This window comes from Jatropha curcas, chromosome 3, assembly GCF_041381405.1.
Source record: "Jatropha curcas cultivar XTBG-Jc1 chromosome 3, XTBG_Jcur_1.0, whole genome shotgun sequence".
Lineage (NCBI taxonomy): Eukaryota > Viridiplantae > Streptophyta > Magnoliopsida > Malpighiales > Euphorbiaceae > Jatropha > Jatropha curcas.
This window is the reverse complement of record NC_143153.1, coordinates 10,317,934-10,341,149: the sequence shown is the minus strand read 5'-3', so window position 1 is coordinate 10,341,149 and position 23,216 is coordinate 10,317,934. Positions and strand designations below refer to the sequence as shown.

The 23,216-nt window shown below is 33.6% G+C and overlaps 2 protein-coding genes across 3 annotated transcripts; one reads left to right on the top strand and one right to left on the bottom strand.

Moving 5' to 3' along the window:
• Positions 1-6,906: 6,906 nt before the first annotated feature.
• On the bottom strand, positions 6,907-16,137 carry LOC105639509 (cell division control protein 48 homolog C). Of its 2 annotated transcripts, XM_089719601.1 has the most exons (10): positions 15,048-16,135; positions 13,786-14,402; positions 12,837-12,989; positions 12,439-12,555; positions 12,175-12,279; positions 8,825-8,890; positions 8,647-8,711; positions 8,350-8,551; positions 8,016-8,147; positions 6,907-7,358 (listed from the first exon to the last, which is right to left on the bottom strand). In XM_089719601.1, the coding sequence occupies exons 1-10, from the start codon at positions 16,039-16,041 to the stop codon at positions 7,311-7,313; spliced, it is 2,499 nt and encodes an 832-aa protein (XP_089575727.1). In that variant the 5' UTR covers positions 16,042-16,135; the 3' UTR covers positions 6,907-7,310. The 2 variants fall into 2 exon arrangements, with proteins under 2 accessions (XP_089575727.1, XP_037497874.1); XM_037641946.2 differs by lacking the exons at positions 12,175-12,279; positions 12,439-12,555 and having other exon boundaries at positions 15,048-16,137.
• Positions 16,138-16,703: 566 nt separating this feature from the next.
• Positions 16,704-18,079, top strand: FLA21 (FASCICLIN-like arabinogalactan protein 21 precursor). The gene has a single exon (XM_089719653.1). The coding sequence runs from the start codon at positions 16,774-16,776 to the stop codon at positions 17,851-17,853; it is 1,080 nt and encodes a 359-aa protein (XP_089575779.1). The 5' UTR covers positions 16,704-16,773; the 3' UTR covers positions 17,854-18,079.
• Positions 18,080-23,216: the final 5,137 nt, after the last annotated feature.

Sequence of the window (23,216 nt, the reverse complement as noted above, 5' to 3'; positions counted from 1 at the left end):
TAAGGAGGTTTTAAGACAAAAGAAAAATACCTGTCAAAATGATATGGTCTTTCTTTTGGTTGTTTGACAATATATTTTTGTTTTGTAATTGTATAAAGTTTATGATTGATATAATGGTAAAAGTGCTTAAACTTTTCAGAGTCTTGTAAAAAATTCACAAGAGTTTCGGTTAAATATAGATTTAACTACATATCTGCAAAGGAAACAACACTTCTAAATATTACTATTTAGCAGTTCAACCATAGTCAGACTCGTACCTAATCAAAAACTGATGGACTGTGAGAAAATTTAGGGCAATTGTTGATAATTAGAAAGTTTTATTAAATATGAGAAATTTAATAAGTAAAGAGTTTGAATTTACCTATTTTAGCACTAATGTTCAACATGAGATGGAAAATTTTATTTTTTAACAAATGAAGTTTTTTCAAGTAACTGCAGTGAAGTATCTGTCATTGATGACTCAACTGTTATTGGAGTAGCTGGTTTAAGCTCATCATCAAAGGTTTTTGTTCACTAACAATTTCAATTTTTTGCAACTTGCAGCTTTAATATTGAATGAAACTTGAAAATTTTCTTTTAACATCCAATAATGCATTAAATGATGGTAGAAGAACTTCAGGATTCGTATATCCTTGCAACATTGTCAATGTTGAGCAAAACTCTCTAATAAGCATTTGTGCTTGTTTTCCAAAGATGACAATTTTTCCTTGTCCAATTTTATCTTTTAGTGTGCAACTTATTCTGAGCCTGTAAGCAATGTTTTATTACAAATTATAAGAATAGAATTGAGCAACAATGTTATTGTGATTAAATAGCTCATTATTTTGCAATGTTCTATTATAAAAATATAATAGTTGAGTCCACATATAATAGCAATTTTTTTTTTAAATTTACAGCGCATTTGGAATAAATGAATTCCATGAAATTTTGCAGAATTCATTTTGAAAATTCAATATTTTATGTTTAGAATGACAAAAATATAGATTTAAATTCTACGAATTGAATTCTAAGGAATTGGGTGTGCCTAACTTAAACTCCACTGAAATTGATGAAATTTCTAAATGAATTTCACAAAATTAAGTCATTGCAATTTTAGTTGACAAAATTACCCTCCGCTGTAAACTCAATTGGTTTTACTCTTTTTTTTTTTTCCCTTTTGTTTTTTTTTTTTTTTTTTTTAGAAAATTCCTACTAACATTTTTCTTTTTGAATTCATTAGTAATGACTAGTATAAAAATTGAAAATTCCTACCAAGGTTTTATATTTTTACTTTTTTTATCCTTTTTATTACTAGTAATAACGTTAATTTTTTTTAATATAGTAATAAAGGTTAATTTTCTTTTTTAATCTAGTAATAACCGATGTTATTACTATGAAATATGAAAATATAAAAATTGACTATTAACAATTATTTTCAAATCCAATTGAAAACAGTAATAATTTTTTAAAATATTTTTGTATTTTTCAAATTAATTACTTAAATCGATAAGACTTTCAATAATTAAAATAATTATTATGATGAATGTAAATACATATATAATTAATTAAAAATAACACTCTATTATATTGTATATAATAAATTTAATTGGTGTTATTTATTTATTTTTATTAAATTATCATGTCAAGGGTATTACAAGAAATAAAAGACAAATGAATTTTAATTTAAAAATCTATTCCAAACATAATTTGTAGAATTCAATTGAATTTTTTATTTTAAATTATAACATACCAAACATGAGAAATTCATTTATAAATAAATTCTATCTAGCATTCAGTGATAAATGAATTTTATATTCATGATTCATTTGTTCCAAATATAATGTTAATGTTTCAAACAAATATATAGAATAAAAATAATAAATCTTCATGCCTCTCTTTTTCCCTTTTTTTTTTTTTTTACAAAATCTCAAGGAAAAAAAAAAAGCTAATTTAGAATCAAAGCAACATATCTAAAGAGAAGTAAAAGGATGTGCACCATTTCCGCAGAGCATTGTCTTTACCAAAAGTTGAGGTACGAAAATTAATTTTAATTTAGTCTAAACATAGCGCAATTGATTTATTGTTGTGCTAGTAAAACACCCCAAATTTTTATTTTCAAAACCTTTGAATTTTTATTAAATCAAAAATCAGAAATTTTGATCGTGTGGGCTGCAAGTAGAATAAAAATCCCAATTCGAGCCCAAGTTTGCGAGTTGGGCATAAGCCCAAATATATCATCGGAAGTTTCGATTTGAAAACAGTTAAAATCTTCAAGAAATAATATGAAACTCCAGCAACTTAATCTATTATGAATATATATAAATTAATTATCCAAAAATCAAATATCATTACTATTAATATTTTTAATTTTTATTGAGTAAATGGAGAAAAAATTAAGGAACCTAAGTAAAATAATTAAAAATAAATCGAACCGAACCCAGAAATCAAATTGATTTTCGAAACCACGCGAATAACCTAAAAACCAAGTGAAAAACCAGATAACAAAATAAAAATCGAGCAAAATCGCTGAATTGAATCAAACCGGTTCGAATCGAACCGAAATGACCAAGATTTTTCTAGAATCGCCTTTCTTTTTTCTTTTCTTTCTTCTTCCCCTTCTTCTTCCGAGCGCGCGCGACAGCCCCTCCTCTTCCCTCTCCTTCTCACTTCCGGCCACCGTTCGACAAGAATGAAGTGGCGATCGATTCCTTTGGCGATACTGGGCACGATTCCAGCCTTCCCTCGCTCCGATCGGACCTCCAGTGGCGCAGATATGGCCTCCTCATCTTCTTCGCGACGCAGCTGCAACTCCGGCGAGATCGAGCAATTCCGGGGACGTGAAGCTTCAAGGTGAGCTCCGATCGATTCCTCCATCATGTGTGAACGTTTTCCATCCAAGAAACGACAGTTTTAGTGGAAGAAATCGAAAACACCATGGTCGACGGCAAGGAAGGGACTGTCGGGCTTGTTCCGGCCAAACGAGCCACTAGCTCAACAAACTGATTGTAGATTTAGAATCCTCACGAAAATTGGAGTCGGGTGGTGGTAACCTTGCAATTTTCTGGGCATTCGCGACTTTCCGGCCACCGTGTACGGCGGCTGGCGGCGGCAGTCCGGTGACCGGTCGGCGACACTCCGGCGAGACCCCGAGAGACAGAATATTCCTCTCTTCACGCTGATCACGGAATCGTCGCCCGATTCTCAATTGGTACGTTCTAAGACTAAATTCTCAATTTTTGTATATAAAGAACTAATTGAATAATGAATTTAATTGAGTTATTAAATAGATTGAATTGAATAATAAGAAATTAAGTTATTGGAATTGCTTAAATATATATATATATGTATAGACATTTATAATCGTTTGTAAATAAATTAGATTGGTTAGTGTGTGTGATTGCGATAGCGAACATAATTAGTTAATTGATTTAGGATTTTAGAATAATGTAATTGCAAATTAGTTTAAACCATTGTCAAATAAAATTTACATGAATTATAATTATAATTAGAAGACTTGACATGGAAATAAGAATTCACATATAGAATAGCTAGATTATTGAATCTATTATGAATTTTTGTAAGGAAATGATGACTCGTTAGTATGATAGTAGGTATTTTTGGTCGTTGGTTGAATTCTTGGTATGTTATAGAGGAAACCTTGATTGTACCGTTTAAATTGAACTATAAACTGGAATGGCAAAAGAATTGAGAAACCTGAAATGGCAGCTTCTAGTTAGAGAAAATCATGGATTTTGCTTGAATCAAGTTTATATTGTTGGATTAAATGTGCTCTTCATAACTTGTTGCTTTGAAAGGAGGATGGGATTTTAAATTGATTGATTGCCCGACGGATGGGCTGTGTGCATTGATTGATAAATATATAATAATATTGTGATATTTGAGCAGATAGATAGTCCAATTTTTAGGGGAGGTGCTGTCGAAATTTCACTAGAACTTAGTCTAGTTTTAATTAATAACATAATCAATAAGTTTCTTTAGATTAATTCTATAACTTGTTATTTAATAAATAAAGTGCTCTGATTATTTTATTATTATCATGATTATTCATTTAATTATTCAATTATTTATTTACTTCATCATTGTTGTTTACTGTTAATTTTTATTTATTTATTTAATTATTTAATTGCATTTGAGAATGGATGTCTAATTGTGCATTGCATTACGATGTTTAATTGATTAATATGCTTGCATTTAATTGCAATACTTGATTAATTGTGTTGTGATATTGCTTTGCTTTGTTTGTGTGTGGAGTTGGGATGAAGTGGGTCACCATGGGTTTGTGAGGACGGTCGATAAAGCATGGATCCTGATTATGATGAATTATGAAATTGGACCGTCGGCCGGGTAAATGGGAGATCGGCGCTCCCGTGTGCACCTACCGTTACCGTTACTGTTAACCACTGGTTGGCTTCTTCATTGGGCGCACCTGATAATCTAGATTTGATCTCAGCCCGCAGGGTGGCCTCCTGTTGTGAGCGCCTGATGATCTAGATTTGATGGAGACGACCGGGTTGCCTCCTGTTGGTATGGAAAAGAAAAGAGAGAATGGAAAAACAATGAGAGGGCTGGTCAAGTGAGGATTAGACCGGTCGGCCAGAATGGGGGATCGGCTCCCTGGTGCACACGTGAGAGGATGGGCCATGTGGGAAGACGGCTCATCGGGGGTTTCGGTGACGCTACAGACCAATTTCCACGTGATGTGATTATATGAAGATGTTAATGATTGTGAGTGCTGGTGATTGATTTGCCATTTGTCTGACTGGCTATGTGAGCATATAACTAGTCGGATGACTAGATTGATATATTTATGCATTTGTGTGAATGTGTGTGTTGTGCAATAAGTATTACTTTTTAGAAGGCTTACATATCTTGCTTAATTTTTCAGGAAGTAAGTTTCTCTTTAATCCGATCAAGTTATGTTCCTTCGCAGTAGGGCCAGAAGAAAATTTTTTCCAATTTCATAATTATTTTACTGTGTAATTATATGTATAAAAAGCTATGTATGCCAAGTAGTTAGTGACTCCGCAGTTGTAGAATTTACGTATATCTAGTTGTGTATTAGTATAGACAAAATAATTCTGTAAGCCCATATTAGAAATGTGATGTATTATAAATTGGGCCCGAATTATAGGATGCTGTAAAAGATAAACTTGGGCCGAGAAATTATAAAATCTTGAGGTTTATTTTTCATAATCATATGGATTCTAGTGTTGAAATTTATACCGACATAATAGATTCTAGTGTTTCAGGTTTACTACGGGCCTCGGGGGCCTTAAGCTTACCTGGGCCCTAGTGCCGATCTGACCCACGGAATCGGGTCGTGACAGCTAGTATACAAGTATAAGTTAATTTAAAGGCAATAAAATTAATTTCTTACCAAAGAGTTGACATATTTGAAAAATCTCCATCTTTATCACACCACCATATATTTCCTTATTCCCTTGTTTGGCAATAAAATTAATTTCCTTATTATTAAATGGTTAATAATAAAATTTGACCTGATTTTGTATTCAATGACTTCTAAAATGTTAGGATTTATGAAATACATCGTCGATGATGAACTTCCGAGGTATGGTTCTCCTATATTATATGGATAAATATTATGAATATATATTTGACGATAACAAAAAGGATGTTTCGATATTAAGAAGAAAATACTTACTTTGGTACAGTCTATTTACTATTTTTGTGAAAACGATAATGACAGATGATGGTGTAAACTTAAATTTGTCTTTATGAAATTCTCTAGCAAAATCACCCCACAATGTTACTCACATTTTTTTTTTCTCTGGAAATAATACAAAACATATGTTTATAAGTTTATACATTTATAGGCATAAGATCTTGAACGATAATATTTCTTAGCATCTCTAATCTGTCATCAATATAATTCTGCTTAATTCCTTTTATGGTAATTAATCGACCTATTGCATGTATAGAAATATATTTATTTAAACAAAAATTGTGAATGCATTTATTGAAAATTGTTATTTGTTTATTTACCCAAGAAAATTTATTTCTTATCTACTTTTTTCTCCAGATCATCATTATCAATAAAATAAAATTTATAAAGAAGAATTTCAAGATGACCGTCACTTAGCTTTATGATGTTTGTTCGTCTTGCAAATCAAATCATAGAAAGATGAGGAATATAATAACTTTTTGAATTTCCTTATTTGTACAAACGAAGAAATTGACGAAGAAATTATTCGCCCCTTACTTTTGTCTTTTTAAAATACATACATCTCCTCTCTCTCTTTTTAATTTGATTTAACAAAAAAATAACTGATCTTAGACAGAAAGACCATCTAAAACGAGGGAACCAAAACGTAAGGAACTAGATACCTAATTTATAAAAATGCAAAGACAAGTTAATTAATTTTGTAAAATCTTAAAAATGAAATAATTATTTTCCCTAAAGAAATTATGTGTTTCAGTATATTAATCTTAAGTAAGATACAAATCTTTATATACGGAGAAATTATGTGTTTCAGTATATTAATCTTAAGTAAGATACAAATCTTTATAACGGATCTTTGTATTCTATTATTGGAAAATACATATTATGTCCCTATAATTGTGCCATATAATTAATTGTGCCATCTAATCTCATTGCTGATCACCCTTGCCTTGGCCCTCTGATTGTATCAGTTTTTACTTACACCCAATCATTGCTTTTAACAAGCCTACCAGAAACTTTCAATTTATCTGGAATAACACTTCAATATGAAAACCTCTCCACGTAAAAAATCTAGAATCAGAATCATCTTATGAATTAATAATTGTAGTATTTTAAAGATAAAACAGTAATAGCAAAAACTGAAGAAGGGCATACATATGTAAGATAAAGGCCATCCATTATATAAAATTATATATTACGTATAAATATTAAATACTTGTAATAAATTAAAAAGAAAAGCAAATGGACCATTCATTTATATATGAATAGCAGCAGCCTCAGCTGCTTTTTATATAATATTTATAGAACATAAATTTGAATAAATCAATTGCATGTAACTTAATAAATCGCCACAAGCAATACTTTAAAACCGAATGAATCATAAAAAATAATGAATTAAAAAAAAAAAAAAAAAAGAAATCTATGCGAAAGGCACTTTCTTTCCACTGATTTGAAAACCTGGGACGCAAAATCTATAATTAAACAAAATTTTCATCAAAAATGGTGATGCAGATCACTAGAACCAAGCATGAGAACTTGCTCTCGACTTCCTCTATGGATAGGACTTGGGCATCATAGAGACTGCACGAAGACATGTAATTTAACTAACAGTTTGTTTCTTTGTTCCGTCTCATGTGGTTTTAAAGCTCTGTGACCAAACCTTGTAATACTGTATTTGCTGCTTCCATGTGCATAAAACGGAAAAAGAGATCAGAAGAAAATCCTACAGGTAGGCATTTATATAAATCGTCAGGTTGGGGGATTGGAGATTATCCGCCAACTCCAACAGATTTGTTAACTTGAAACATTCAAGACCAAAACCAACCCAATGAAAGCTGAAACCATGGATATTGGGGTCATCGGTTCAGGTAGGCTGAATATTAAATCAAAATGACAATAAAAATAGGCTAATTTTAAACTTAACAAAAATCATCTTTATCCCAACCATAAGTGTTCTTTTTTCCTAAATGAATTCACATAGAAGGGGAATTTATCGTCATGATTCACTCAAAATTAATAATATTTGATTTAAGTAAAATCAAATATATATTTTTTTTGTCTGACATTTTTCTTTTTTTATGGGGGGGCACTGTTATCAGAACTGCATATTGAATTGGTTCAGGTTTTTAATTATCGAACCCAACCCCAAATCAACATAGTCGGTTTTCAAATAATTTCCAATCCAAACCAAACTGAATACCTAGGAAACCATTAAAATCTGCTTTGTTTTTTCGGTTTGATCAAAATGGTAAGGTTGTCAGTTATACCTCCAGGCAACTAGAACAACCTTGGTTATGCCATCAAATTATAATATGTGAATAAGAGTGGACCGTACCTTGTGCGAGACAGATGGAGAAATTTTATTCAGTGCTTGCTCAAAATGAGTTGCCCTGATCGTGCATGGGCTCTCATCTGAGCAGCTATTGCTTTTTGCCTCAACTAGAGCAGCCATTGCAGCTTCATCCATCTGTTTGAAATAAAATATCAACAAACTCAGCCACCATAACAGATGAATGCATATCAAAATAATATAACCTTGAAGTCTATCATAAATGTACATAAACTTAGAAAATCTGATGAAGCAAGGGGTGTCCCACAAAATTTTTCATGGGATCAGTCCAGTTCTACTCCCACATATAAGAAAGAAATTGGAAAGGAAATAGACAAACCAGCTTCTTAAGATCAGCCCCGCTTAAATTTTCACAAGCTTCCATCTGCCCAATGGCACTTAAATCCACACTGGGATCAATAGGTTTTCCCTTTGAAAGGGCCTTCAAGATCAATCCTCGATCATCTGAACTGGGTAGCGGGACATATAGAAGTTTTCCGAACCTACCAGGTCGTAAGACAGCAGGGTCCATCACCTCAGGTCTGCAACCAGAAATAATCAGCTCCATTGATTGAGAGAGAGAGAGAGAGCGAGAGAGAGAGAGAGAGAGACATAGAAATGGTGTAATGAGTTGTACCTGTTAGTGGCACCAATGATAAAGAGACCTGGCCGCTGATCTGCACCATCTAACTCTATAAGTAACTGCAATTTCAAGGATAAATTTATTCCATTACTGCCGGAAAAATAGTTGCCAACATTTTAGTGCAAAACTGAAAAGCAAGCTTTGTGTTGCAAGATTATTGTTGGTCATTAACCTGATTTAACAGCCGCTCAACAACCCAGCCCCCTTCTTTACCGCGCTTTGTTGTTAAAGCATCCACCTATACAAAACAGCAATATATCATATTGCAAAGCAAATTGGATTTAAGGCCTAAGATTACTTCTAGTTATACAAGATATCTAAAAAACCAATCAGATGAAACCCCGTTCAGTAGCACCTTACAATTTTTAGATCTCCTTTTCATTGCTCATCAATGAAATTCATGAGTTCATTGGGAAATGGAAGATTCCTATGATAAACAAACACATTCTGGAATAGAACTCAACTAGAAAAATCAAGTTTCATATGGTTGGTTTAAAAATTTACATGAGTTTCTGTTATTAGAAAGCATAAATAAGTTCTATCGTTAATCTCCATCGACATCAGATCACATTTCCATAAGGTATCAATATCAATTTACATGGGTCAAAGTAAAAGTTGAAGGTGTCATAAGATTAAAATAACAAAGTTCAGGCATCATTCTCCATATATGTCAGTAACACATGCACCTGTATGCATACACATAATTATGAGGTTGCAAGTAATATATACACATGTTTAAAACATGAAGAGGTAAGTAGCGTTATACGTTCTACAATCACAATATCAGTTACCAGGTAAGATATAGTTCATGTTCATTGGTACTCCGGACTCAAAAAAGATACATTCTTCAAATTCTTTTTAGCATAAAACTAATTAGAGAAGTCTTTTTAACGTCTGAATAATGAAAGAAGTATCAATTACTATTTTCCCAGTTCTATAGGGTAAAAGAGCTGAAGAGATCACAAATCCCACTAAAAGTTTTACAAATAATTTGTGATTTTATAATTGCTCTGGATATAAACAGTATAGCTTTCTAAACCTAGCAATAACACATCCACAACTATTAGGTCATGCCTATAATGATTGTCAGAACCTAAAAGCCAATACAATTCTTAATTGCAATATCAAACCGAATCGTACTGTTTATTGAGTTTGTTCATGATTAATTTAGGAAAGATAACAAGATTTGGTCCTCTAATTTTTTAATGGAAAAAGAGATTTTCGGAAAAAGTAGTTCTGATGTTCGGATTTGTGTTGTTCAAATGGACATCAAAATCCCACGGAAAGTTAATCATTAATCATCTGGAGTCTTTGTAATTGCCAAAACTAGAATGTGATAAATGAGAGAGGCAACACCAAGTGATGAAGATGGAATAAAGGATAGTTACATGTATATATTTATCAATTTTGATTATCTGGGCTTTCCATATAAAACCTGCTGCCTAAGAATTATATTTGGATTTTTCTAACTATTGATGATGTTTCTATGATTATATTAGTACTTCCTATCCTTTTCTGGTTTTGGTCTTACTATTTTGTAATGGAATTTGGTAGTAATTGGTAAAGACCCTAGTTAAAATAAGGCTGTTGTTCATGATTGAAGAAGAATATTGAGTTTTTCTATTCATCTTTCTTGGAAATTTCGTTACCTTGTTGCTAGCTCCAACCTCCTCAATCCCCCCACTACAATATGTAAGATTCCTCAATTTGACTTCAAATTATGAACCAACAGGTATGGGGGAGTGTAAATGAGCCGAGCCAGCTCTGGAGCTGTTCGAGCTCAACTAAAAAAAGTTCGTTGATGTTCAGCTTGAAAGCTCGTTGAGCCTTATCGAGCTTTTATATATAAATATATGTAAGATTTATTTTAGGGGGATAATTACAATTTTAGTGTCGAAACTTTTAATTTTCTCTATTTTAGTGTCTAAATGGAAAATGTTATCAATTGAGTTTACAAACTTTTTAAATTTTGCATTTTAGTGTCTATGTCTGATTTGGCTCACCGAGAATCTGACTATGCAATTATGGGACCAATTTTGTCAAATGTAGCAGACAACGTGGAATAAAAAGCTCCAAATCAACTAGCCATATAGAGTCCACATGAACATGCTATTAAATTTCTAGTGATCAACCACTTTCCAATAAGCAGGAACGAAAGTAGCTATACTGGAAAGTATAGGAACGGAGGAAATTCTGCAATGGGGGCTGGAGAACTTATTTCTTTTTTTCCTAATGTGGGAGGAGGATAATTTACCCTTTAAAACTCCCAGTTCCCTATTGAACATCCTGAAACTTCACATAAGAAGAAGAAAATAAACTCATCATCAACCTTCGCACGTTGCTTGGAAATAAATATATATTTTTAGATTTTGATTCAAACTCATAAACTGGATTATTCATTTTTATTCTAAAACATAATTAATTTTTGAACTCAAACTAAAATATTTATATTTTAACAGTAGCTATATATTTTTGCAAGTCACAAATTATTAAAAAAATTTCATCAAAGCTCTCGATTGCCATAGTTTCTAAGCAAACTAAAACCTAGATCTAAAGAAAAATCGAAAAAAAAAAAATGGAATTAAAAAATAGAGTACAGTAAAATCCCATGAAACTGAATAGAGAAGCGAAAAATAAAAAATAAAAAAAATAAAAAAGAGAGAACGAAAAGATCAAAAGAAAAAATAAAAATTATAGAAAAGAAAAGGAATAAAAAAAAAAAAAAAGCAAAATCCATGAAACTGAGAAGAGAAAGAAAAAAATCAGAAAAAAAAATTACCGAAATAAAAATAATAGAAAGAGAAAAATAAAGCTTTGATGCAGTATATTAAGAGGTTTTGCAGAGAAGGGAAAGGGAGGAAAATCTCAGTAGCATTAAGTGAGGGTACAAGAAGAAAATCATGTGAGAGTACACAACGAATCCACGCATGATGATGACTAGGAAAAAACAAAGAGCATGTTGGCGCTAACATACTTAGGCTCATTGACTTTTGAGCCAAGCTTAATTCTATTGAGTCGAGCTTCGAGCCTGGCAGGTTCAAGTTCGGCTCGGCTCGGCTCATTTACACCCCTACTCGAAGATGATGCATTTCAATTAAATGCCAATAATATGCATATTTGGTAAAACAATTTAGGATATTCATTATCTGCAAAGATAAGAAACATGTCCATACTTCGGAGTCAGAAAAAACTGTCCTCATCAACACTGCATTGATAAGCAACAAGCATAATTTTCTGTGAGCTTGACAAGAAGTAGGGGATGCAGAGTCGGGTATAATACATAGTAAAAGTTAGATCTCACAACAAAATGGAGCAATTCATTATTCAAAAGCGGAGAATAGTGGATGTACAAAATAGATTAGAAATTCTAACATCCAATAAAAAAGTTCTTGAACATCGCAGAGAAGTAAAATGCCAAAATAATTCCAATTATCTATTTTCACAGGCAGGTTTCCACTACAACAAATTCAATACATATCAGGCAATAAACAGTAAATATAAAGGAGAGACATGAGCATGCACCTCATCAAAGAAAAGAACACATGGCGCACAGATCCTTGCACGACCAAACAATGTCCGAACTGCCAATTCACTTTCTCCAACATATTTATTCAGAAGTTCAGGACCCTAACCAGTCACAAAATTTATTATGAGAAAGGTTTAAAACTCTCTAACTAGGCACCATTATGTGTAAAACTAGTTGAAAAGAAGCAACAAACAGCACTATACTAAATAAGAAAAAGGAGATTATAAAAAAAATGAACAAGAAGAAACTTAAGGATTTGCCTTGATGTGAATGAAATTAGCTCCAGCCTCATTAGCAACAGCCTTGGCAATCAGTGTTTTACCACATCCTGGAGGGCCATAAAGCAAAATTCCTGTCTCTAAATTCACTCCAAATTTCTGAATTGAAAAAGAAATCTAGGATTACAAACTCAATCACACAACCAGCCATTCATTAATAATACCACCACCTTCAAGTTAAAGTCCAATGGAAGAAATTAAAATCATTCGGCATTGCTCCACAAAAGGGAAAGCATCTAAGACAGTATTAACAGATGTAGAGACACAAAAATCTCAGAATCAAGTGAAACAGAAGCATACCAAAAGAACAATTCATGGTCAAGAAAGTGTTTTCAGAGTGAAATGAAATAATTTGGAAGTGAAGAGTAGACAATTAGTACCTGATAATCCTCAGGATATTTAACACGCCTAACTATGTGAAGGTCAAACTCATTCCTTATAGATTCAAGCCCGCCAACATCTTCCCATTTCACATTAGGAATGGTAGAAAATCCTTCTCTTCTTGAAGAGGGTTGAACAATCTTAGCTGCTTGCTGCAAAGTTTAAAAAACATTGGGGGGTGAAAGGAGGAAAAAACTTCTACCGTTTTGTCAATACCAAAATCTTTAGGATGAGAAAAAATATATAAAAATTGCAAAAGCATCAAGCAGCAGTTAGTAAAGCATTACAGCAGCACATATTAAGTGCATTAACTGGATATGTATATTAAAGTTTTTTTTTTTTTTCTGGTTCGTCGATTTGCAGCATTGGATGTCAAATTTGGGAGCACTCAAGGAGGAGCTAAAACACTTCAAAGTATCCTGTTTGACATGACACAAGAATTGCAAATAGCTTCCAAAAATGAACATAGAATTTCACTTCCTAATTTATTGAGACAAATAAAGAAAAAGAAAATTGCAAAAGCCCCAACATCTAAATTGCTTCAGCATGACACAAGAAAAGGTTGTTTAACGCCCCACTTCCTACAATCAGCCAAAAACCATTGCCCTTGGAGAAGAAGAAAAAGAAAAATAGCAGTAATAACAAAAATTCTGGAGGAGAAAATTTTTTTTATGGTGGATGGATGAAACTTTGGACCCAACACCGAAAGTATGAGAAATTTATGCAAGAGCTCTGGAAAGGCAAATTCAAATCTGGATTCTATCTTCATCCCAGTGTTTAACAAAGATTGAGAGATGAACAACAATGTACAATTAGGTGTAAAAACTAAAAAGGTATTGTAAAATCTCTCCAACTTTCCCCTAGCTTTTAACTTACTTATGATATGCAAGATTAAACTTCATTACAAATTCAAAACAATTGCATCCATAGTTCACTGCTCAATATTACCTCAAAATCAGCCATTGTAATGGCAAGCTTTTCAATCTCCTCAGGCAACCAAGGTATTTTCCACCATTCTTCAGGACATTCCTTGTCTGGATATTCTCTGGTTAGCTCAGACTTTCTCTGGGCAAGAATTCTCCTCATGGCAAGATTACCAGCCTTGTCAACCAAAGCATGCAAGTCAGCTCCAACAAAACCTGGTGTAGACCTAGCTAGTTGTAAAAGATCAAGAGAACCTTCAAGGGTACATTTTCTAGTTAGGACAGACAGAATTTCAACCCTAGCATTCTCATCTGGCACGCCTAACCTAATCTCACGATCAAATCTTCCAGGCCGCCTTAATGCAGGGTCAATGGCATCAGGCCTATTGGTAGCTCCAATTACAAGAACATAGCCAGTTTTTTTGTCAGAACTTTCTAAGTCTGAATTTGCATCAGATGGTTGTAAAAGTCTATGAAATTCATCCATGCATGTCATCAATTGTGTCACAATCCTTCGCTCCATCTCCCTCTGTAGATTTTCTCTCTTTGAAGCAATTGCATCAATCTCATCAATGAAAACAATTGATGGAGCAGTCCTGTATGCTTTGGAGAACAGGTCTCGGATATTTTCCTCGGATGCACCTGAAATTTCAAGCAATTGAAAATGAAAGACAAAAATTAGATATAAAAACCAGACAAGTTTCATAGAAGGATCAAAAAATGATAAAATGAAAAAAGAAAAATAATAATTCGATGATCAAAAGCTAAATGGAAGATATTAAAGAAAAATACTTGAAAAACAATTTCTCCAACAACTCAATATTCTAAGAAACGGCATGATAATCTTTGCAAACCACCAGGCATCAACTTTTTTTCTGAATAATAATACAAAAAAAAAAATAAGTGAATTAATAAAACTTTAAACACATCTTCAACAACAAATTATCAACAGTCATGGGACAAGATAAAATGCAACATAAAGAAAGAAATGAAGCAGGTTGAACAATTGCCAGCTCCAAAAAAAATTAATGAATGGGAGCTGTCCTTGCCTATGCCAAAACTTAATCAACAAAAAGCTCGATTTTCTACAAATCAAAAATCATAATCCAACTTAAAATGACATTGAGCTCAACTTGTTATAAAACGGAAAAATAAAATAAAATAAAAGTAACAAATAAAATTACAACACAAATGAAAAAGAGTTTAAGATAGCAATCAAGAGCGTAATATAATAAACAATTTCATACAGTAATAATTAGAGAGGGAAAACATTTTTCAAATGAATACCTGAAACCCCAGAAACTACATCTGTAGCTGAAATCTTGTAAAAGGGAACTCCAGTCTCATTGGCAATTGCATGAGCCAATTTGGTCTTACCACAGCCAGGCGGCCCATAGAGTAAAATCCCACCTATCGGGTTGACTCCAAGCCGCTGCGGCACATGAGGATGATACAGAGGCAAAAACACCTCCATCTCCAATTCTTCTAACACTGACTGCATTCCTCCTAAATCCCTGAACCTAGGCCCATCCTTCCCCTTAACCTCCACACTATCGGTATCAAACAACTGTACCTTCCCTTTCCACTCATTTCTCACATTAGCCCCCAATCTCCTGGCTTCTTCTTCACCTTTGCGTGAATTTACAATGTCAACCTTATTTTTGGTTTTGCTATTACTAGCAACCTCCATTTCAATATTCTTCTCCTTCTCTTTTTCTTTCTCTTTCTCTTTCTCTTTTGATTCGGTGGCATAACTCTGGCGTAACATTGATTGCATTAAATCAAACTCCGGTTCCACTTTCTCTTCATAAATTCCATCCTCCGAAGTTGAAACTGCTAAAGAAGAAGGCGGTGACTCTGAGTCTGACTCCGATTCCGATGAGGAGGTTGTCGGCCGATTTCGGTCAATTCTTTTGGTATAATCATTTTCGATTTGCAGCAATCTCTTTTCGCTATCATCAATTTGCTTCCTTCTTTTACGAGATTGACTAGGATTAATGGAAACACCATCCTCTTCCTCCTCTTCATGTTGCCAGGGAGAGGAAGAGCTTTTGAGCGATGATGATGGCGATGGTGATGAAGAATGTAGAATTTGGTTTACGAGTCTAATCAAGGTCTTGAGTTCCATACGCCGGTAGTTGGAGTGGTTTTGGAGGAGGTGGTGGGCGATATCATCCGAGGTTGAGAATTTTTTCTTGCAAGAGTCTACGTGATGCTTAAGCATCCTTTGGTTCCTGCCGCCTCCACCTCCGCCTTGTGACCTCCTCCTTCCAGTTCCCATCTGCCGCTTTTTCTCTGTTACACAGTTCCCCCTCTTTCCTCTCTCAAGCGGCAGAGTTCACGAAAGATGATGGGCCGAGTTATTTTTTTGGAAATATTTTATACGGGACGACTGCGTTTAGATTGGGTGTATTTTAAAACATATATAGAGATGAAATAGTAATTTTTTTTATTTTTAATTTTTGTCAGTTGTTTTCTTATATAGAAAATTTTATTTTCATCGTTGATATAATAATAATAAATATTATTATTATTATTAAGAAATTTAATTTTAATGTGTTATTATAATATATGTACAGTTTGTAAAATTATTGTATATTTATGTTTCTAAATATATTTAATTTTTTTAGTAATTTTTCTTAAATATTGTGTTTAATAACACTTTTATTATTTATTATTTATTTGACGGCAAATATACATTAAATCCATTCTCATTTCAACGTGTTTATAACTTGCGGATTCAAGTATTGTGCACAGTTATAAAAATTAGTATAAACTATAAATCACTTAAAAGCATTCTTATTAAAATTAACCGCAGCGCCCATCCACAGCACAAAAACCCGAATGCCCAAAGCCATTTATTAACGGATAATAAACAGTACTAATATTTTCACCGACTTCGACTGGTTAGGTTTCCATATTTAAACTGCTTTCCCTCCCCATTCTTTATTTCCCTTCAACCTTCTCTCTTTCAAGAATCAATCTTCAAGAAAGGTCATTTCACTGCAAATCAATGGCGTCTTCTTCTTGTTCCGGTTGGTGGCGTGCACCAATTTACTTTACTGTCTCAGTAATCTTAGCTTTCATAGCCATCTCCTCTTCTCTGCATTCTTCAGGAAGCGGAACAACACCAATGCCAAACAGACCAATAAACCGCCAACTAATTCTCAATGCATCAATAGCTTTAAGAAAATCAGGTTTCAATTTAATGGCTACTCTTCTCTTAATTTCTCCTGAAATCTTTCTTTCATCTCCAAATTCAACAATTTTCGTCATTAAAGACTCTGCTCTTATCAATGCTTCTTTCCCTCCATGGTTCTTGAAACATCTCCTTCGATACCATACCTCTCCTTTATTATTTTTAATGGATGATCTTTTAAAGAAACCTAAAGGTAGCTGTTTACCCACGCTTATTCATAGAAAGAATGTTGCTTTAACGATGGTTGATGCAAAAGAGAGATTATTAGAGATTAATCATGTGTTGGTTTCTCATCCTGATTTGTTTCTCGAAGGAAATTTGGCAATTCATGGCGTTCTTGGACCTTTTTCTTTTCTGGGAAGTGGTTTTAAAGATTTTGATAAGATTTGGGATTTTTCTATTCAAGCTCCGATTTGTGATTCAAATTTTAGTTTAGTTTTGGATATTGATGAGACTAAGAATTTGATTGAATGGACTAGAATTGTTCGTTTGTTAAGCTCTAATGGATTTGTGTCTTTCGCAATCGGATTGAATTATGTTCTTGATGGGATTCTTGAAGATTTTAGAGATTTGTATTCTGTTACAATTTTCACTCCTCAAGAATTTGAATTTTTGGCCTCTCCTTCACCAGTTCTTGATAGGGTTGTCAGGCTTCATATTCTGCCTCAAAGGATTACATATTCAGAATTTGCTTCTTTGCCAGAAAAGAAATTACTTGGTACACTCCTTTCTGGTCAAGAACTGCAGGTAACTGCTGGTTTCAATGGCTCGCAAGGAATTTTCATTAATGGAGTGGAGATTGTGGCGCCAGAAATCATTTCAGCAAAGCAGTTCATAATTCATGGGATTTCTCAGGCTTTTCATGTGGCTGAGCTTCCTGATACATCAAGATAATACTAGCTAAACACAAAAGCTTAGCTTCACTTTTGCGTGGCATGTTTCCTGCAGAAGATAGGAGGTGTTTGAGTGTTGTTACACTTTCAAGCTGTAAATACTAAGCTGAGTCTCATCAGGATATAGGATACTTGATTTCAGAAGCAGTTAATTCACAGAAAGAAGTATGTTATTTAGCTTTTGATTGTAATACATTTTTCAAACAGGAAGAATTATACAAAGTGAAACATTTCCACTATTTCCAAAACATTGTTGACAGACGTCACCTGATGAAAAATAACTACTGCTGTAAGAAAACTCAGATCCTTAATATACACATGGTAAACTGGACAATAAAGATGAAGAAGAGAGAAAAAGTACTTAAATAACATATGACTTATCCAGTTTAAAGCTGCCTAAGGTCTAATAGGAGAACTTGCTGATGCTGCGGAAACTGCTCCTGTAATTGAAAGGAACTGCTCAAACGAATGGCAGAGGATTGTGACGTGCCGCTTAATAGGAATTGAATGTTACTAGGCATCTACTGACAAAGGGCATCACTATGGCTTGTTCCTTGACAATATACTCCAAATGCTGGAGCAGGAAACAACGAGCACCATTCTGCACATATCTTCCGTCATATATAAGGGAATGTTCTATTGCCTCTAGAATGGTACATTCAAATTTGTTCTTTGGAAATCCATTAAAGTAACGCCTTTACATGTCCACGAAACTGCAAGAAAAAATTTATCGGCTCATTTGGATTTACTTAATAAATAGATGCAATATGAGATAAGATATGTAAAATCAAGGCAAACTGATTCACCAAGTGAAATAAAATTAGCAGAAGATGCTCATTAAATCTTGCACATGATGATCAGTAAGCACCTGGTAGTGGATACAGAAACCTTAAACAATTCAGACAATTATCTCAGGATTATTTGTATTCACGACACACATCTAATAGCTATTAATGCCCGATTGCTAAACCTAATTTTCACTCATAGAATACGAATCACATGAATTGCAAGATACAGTAACACCATTCTCACTAGACGAAGGAAAGAACCAAGACCACAATGTGAATTCCAGATTACGGGCAAACAAATATGGAAATTAAAATAATAAATAAATAAAGAACTTAAAATCAGTTTCGCAAATCCATCTATGCAGATATTGGCTAATCTTATCATCATATATCACTAGGAGTTTATTTGACATTTAGGCGGTGTTCGACAACAGCTTTTTAAGTAGCTTTTAGCATTTTGAAAAAAAAAAAACAGCTTTTAGCATTTTGACCGGTGAAAATGTTAGATGTTATTTTTTATAGTATTCATTTAGAGGTTAATGCAGTGTTTTGTCGTTTTATAAAACAGCTAGCAAAGTTTGCTACCAAACAGCAAATTTTGCTAAACAGAGCCTTAGATTGAAACTACATGGATGTTGGAAAGAAACAGTTTAAGAGTGTTGTTTCGCAGTTTAGCCGTTTAAAGCTAATATGATAATGTAAACTTCATCTTAAGAACAAACTTCAATAATTTCTAGCCAATATTTTCTAAGAGCATCTCCAATGCAACCATAGATTGTGGCCGATATGTCTTAATAAATATAAGCTCTAGATAATGACATGGCTGAATGTATATTTGTAAACGTTAGATTTTTTTAAAAATAGCTCTCCGATCCTTCCTGATTATTTAAAAACTTTCTGATGATGTGGATTTTATTTTTCAAAATTATATGTAATTAAAATTAAAAATATAAAAATATAGTAAACTAAAAACAAACTATTGCAGAGCTGCGTAACAAACGACAATCAACTCAACCAAATACAAACAAAGAATAACAATAATTTTGCAATGTTAACTTTCATATATTTTATATGAAACCATGTTCGGCAGAAACTGAACAATATGAAATATAGCCCAAAGCAAGATAAAAAGATAAGTTTTTTAACAAGCCAGGAGAAACAATGCTGGAATTTCGTTTTTGTGTTTCTAGTTATTTGTTTAAATCACCGGGACAATAGGAGGGGTAGAAGAGGAGAGAGATATGGATTTTTAGACGAGTTTTTAAGAAGTGGCAAAAAAAATGTAGGAACTATAAAGACAGTTGAGAGCTAGTTTTGCATTAATTTTTTAGGTTAATTCTAAAGCTATTTGATTACGAATACTGATCATACAATGATAATCAAATTAAAACAAAAGACTGATAAAGAATTAAAATGAAGAAAAAATATTACCTTGATCCAATTGCTAGAGCTTTTCTTTTGCACTTTATTTCGTACTTGGCACCTCCAGTGTTGATAATTCGTTAGATAGAACCAACCATAATTCTATATTTTTTCGATTGAACACGAAGAACAACTCCATATTTTTCGTTTGCGCGCGAAGAAGAAATCAGTTTTAGTGCGGCAAGAAGTTTGAGTGCGAATAAAGAGAAGACGTAAAAATAAAAAAAGAAAAGAAAAAAAATGAATAAATAGGAAAAAAAAGAATGAATATCTGAGTCGTCCCGCTGTCTAATAGACTCTGGAGATAGAGAGTGTGAGATAGCGTGATGGACAATGTTTTTTTTTTTTTTTTAACACATCAAACTCACAGACTAAAAAAACAGCTGCAATGGAGAAGCTTGCTTTACTTAATAGTAACTCGTGTTCAAGAACGTGTGATGCACGTTGTTACTCGTTGAACATACCTGTTAAAATGATTATTTATAATTTACTTTTTCTATATTTTTTATTAATTTTTACAAAGACAATATAAAAATTCAATACTTTTACTTATAATTAGTACATGTATAAAAATATGTGCAAACCACTATCATACATATCTAGTATTTGATGAAAAATTTTAATAATTTTATACAATAGTTTTTTTTGACAAAATGGAATAGTTACTGTCATGGCCCTTGACATGGCTGAATATTGTCCGCTTTGGGCCCTTCCGTACGAGGTCACCCTCACGGTTTTGTTCTTGGGGGAAATGGGAAACTTCCCAGAAGGTCACCCATCCTAGGATTTCCGTTAAGCGAGCACGCTTAACCCTGGAGTTCTTCCAACTCTCCAGCCATTTCCCCCAAGAACAAAACCGTGAGGGTGACCTCGTACGGAAGGGCCCAAAGCGGACAATATTCAGCCATGTCAAGGGCCATGACAATTGGTATCAGAGCCGAGCCCTCGTTCCTCTGGCCGGTGGTGGGGCAAACCTCAGCGCGGACGCTGAGTCCCTACGAGGGGTGACTGTGAGGGATCTAAGCCTACAGTGCACCTAGGCGAATCCCACATCGGTTAAGTGCGAGGAGTAAGTGATGTACATAAGAGGGGTGGTGCCTTGAATGGTTGGACGCGTTTTGGTGGTGAAATGGCTGGAGAGTTGGAAGAACTCCAGGGTTAAGCGTGCTCGCTTAACGGAAATCCTAGGATGGGTGACCTCCTGGGAAGTTTCTCATTTCCCCCAAGAACAAAACCGTGAGGGTGACCTCGTACGGAAGGGCCCAAAACGGACAATATTTAGCCCTGTCAAAGCCATGACAGTTACAAAGTTGAAATAAATAACCATTTGATTCAAGGTCTCGCCATATATAAAAATAAATAGATATATAAATTATTGACAATCAAATTCAATTTTTTTTTTTTTTTGTAATAGTATACCAAAAAAAAATCAAAAGTTAAAATTAGTACCTCAGCCATTAATAATAATAAAGTAAGAAGTTTTCGATATAGCAATAGCAAAGAAACTCCTAATAGTAGAGAGTCTTGAATGAATTATTAAAAACTAAAAGCAAAAAAATCATTGATAGTAGCCAAAAGAAAATATAATTATTTGATAGATTAAATTTTCAATTGAGTTATAATTAAATATTTGTCATTTATTATCATAATAATATATGTAATATTAAAATCAAAGTATAATAAATTTTTAAACTAAAAATATGAAACAATTAAAAAAAAGATCTATTAAATGTTAAAAAAAATTACAATCAAGCTTACTAGAGAAGGAAGGGTTAGGTCTCATGGGTCCATTAGGGGAATAGGTCGGATAACCCTTGGATATCACCTGCCTCAAATTAACAGAACCAAGTCCCCTAGCCTTTATTCACTCCACACAGGTTCAATCATAGGGAGTGGGCAAAGCAGGAAGTTGGCGAAGCGGATCCTTAGACCAACGGTTCTACACTCTGAACCCCCCAGGGTATTTGACAATGAAATACTTAGATTTCCAATTTTAAAGAGGAAAACTTAGATTTATTTGAAAAAACATTGCAATTGTTCTTCGCTTGAAGGAAGCAGTGGTCCTTCATTAGGCGAACGGAGAAATGATAAAGTCCCTGAACTGCCCTAGCCATCACATTGTACCCATCTTGGTGAGCTAGCTCTATTAGGCCACACAAGAGCCTCAAGCCATTAGGGTGTAGTTGGCTAATAGTAATGTTGTACTCATTGAAAATGATTTCAATGATTCAGATAAAGGAAAGCAAACCATAGATTGAAAGCTTTCTTCATACATCATAATAGAATCTTCGTCTAACAGCTCGGTTACCCTCATGCCCTTTAAAGGCCAGATCAGTTTGCATTCTGGTGAAAGGTTATATGTAAAACATACATTCAGTAACTCGCCCTCATCAATATCAGACGGTACGTCAATGATTCTGATATTCTCCTTCCTACCCTTGGCTTCGCCCACCCCCAAGTACATGTCCCTAGTATGCTCGTCACCGAACTGATCATGTAACATATGGACATCCTCATCACCAGAGGAACCCATGACCCTAACCAACAAAATGGAAAAAGGAGGAAAGGAGTAGATTAAACTTACTTGGAAGAAGTCAGAGAGAGAAACAGTCTAGAGAGAGATGCTTTGAGGATCAATTTCTAAGAAGTGAAGCAAATGAAGTAAGGAAGTGGCCTTATATAGGCTAGGCGAGGCAACTGAAGAGTCACCTCATTTAATACGGCAACTCTTCAAGTACCCTCCCAAACCAACGCCTCTTTCTTAGCAAAATAAAGCTGCCATAAAATGACAACCTTCACAACAAACAACACATCAAAAGCTTGCAAAAAAAAAAAAAAAACAAATATCTAGTGAAATAGATAGACACTAAAAATGCATAAACACTACATTTGGACATAAAATGACCAAATAACTAATGGGGGACTACTGTTAACATATAATAACAAAATATATTAAAATAATAATACGAGACTCCTGAATAAACTCTAACTAATATATAATGTAGGATTCGTAATCCTTATCTTAACACAAGTATCCTAAATCCAGTATATATACTCCAAATTTACCCCAAGGATGGGTTAATTCACAATTTACTACACCTCAAACCCTAAAAGCTTAACAATTTCTTTGTTTGATCGGTCTTCGTTATCAATT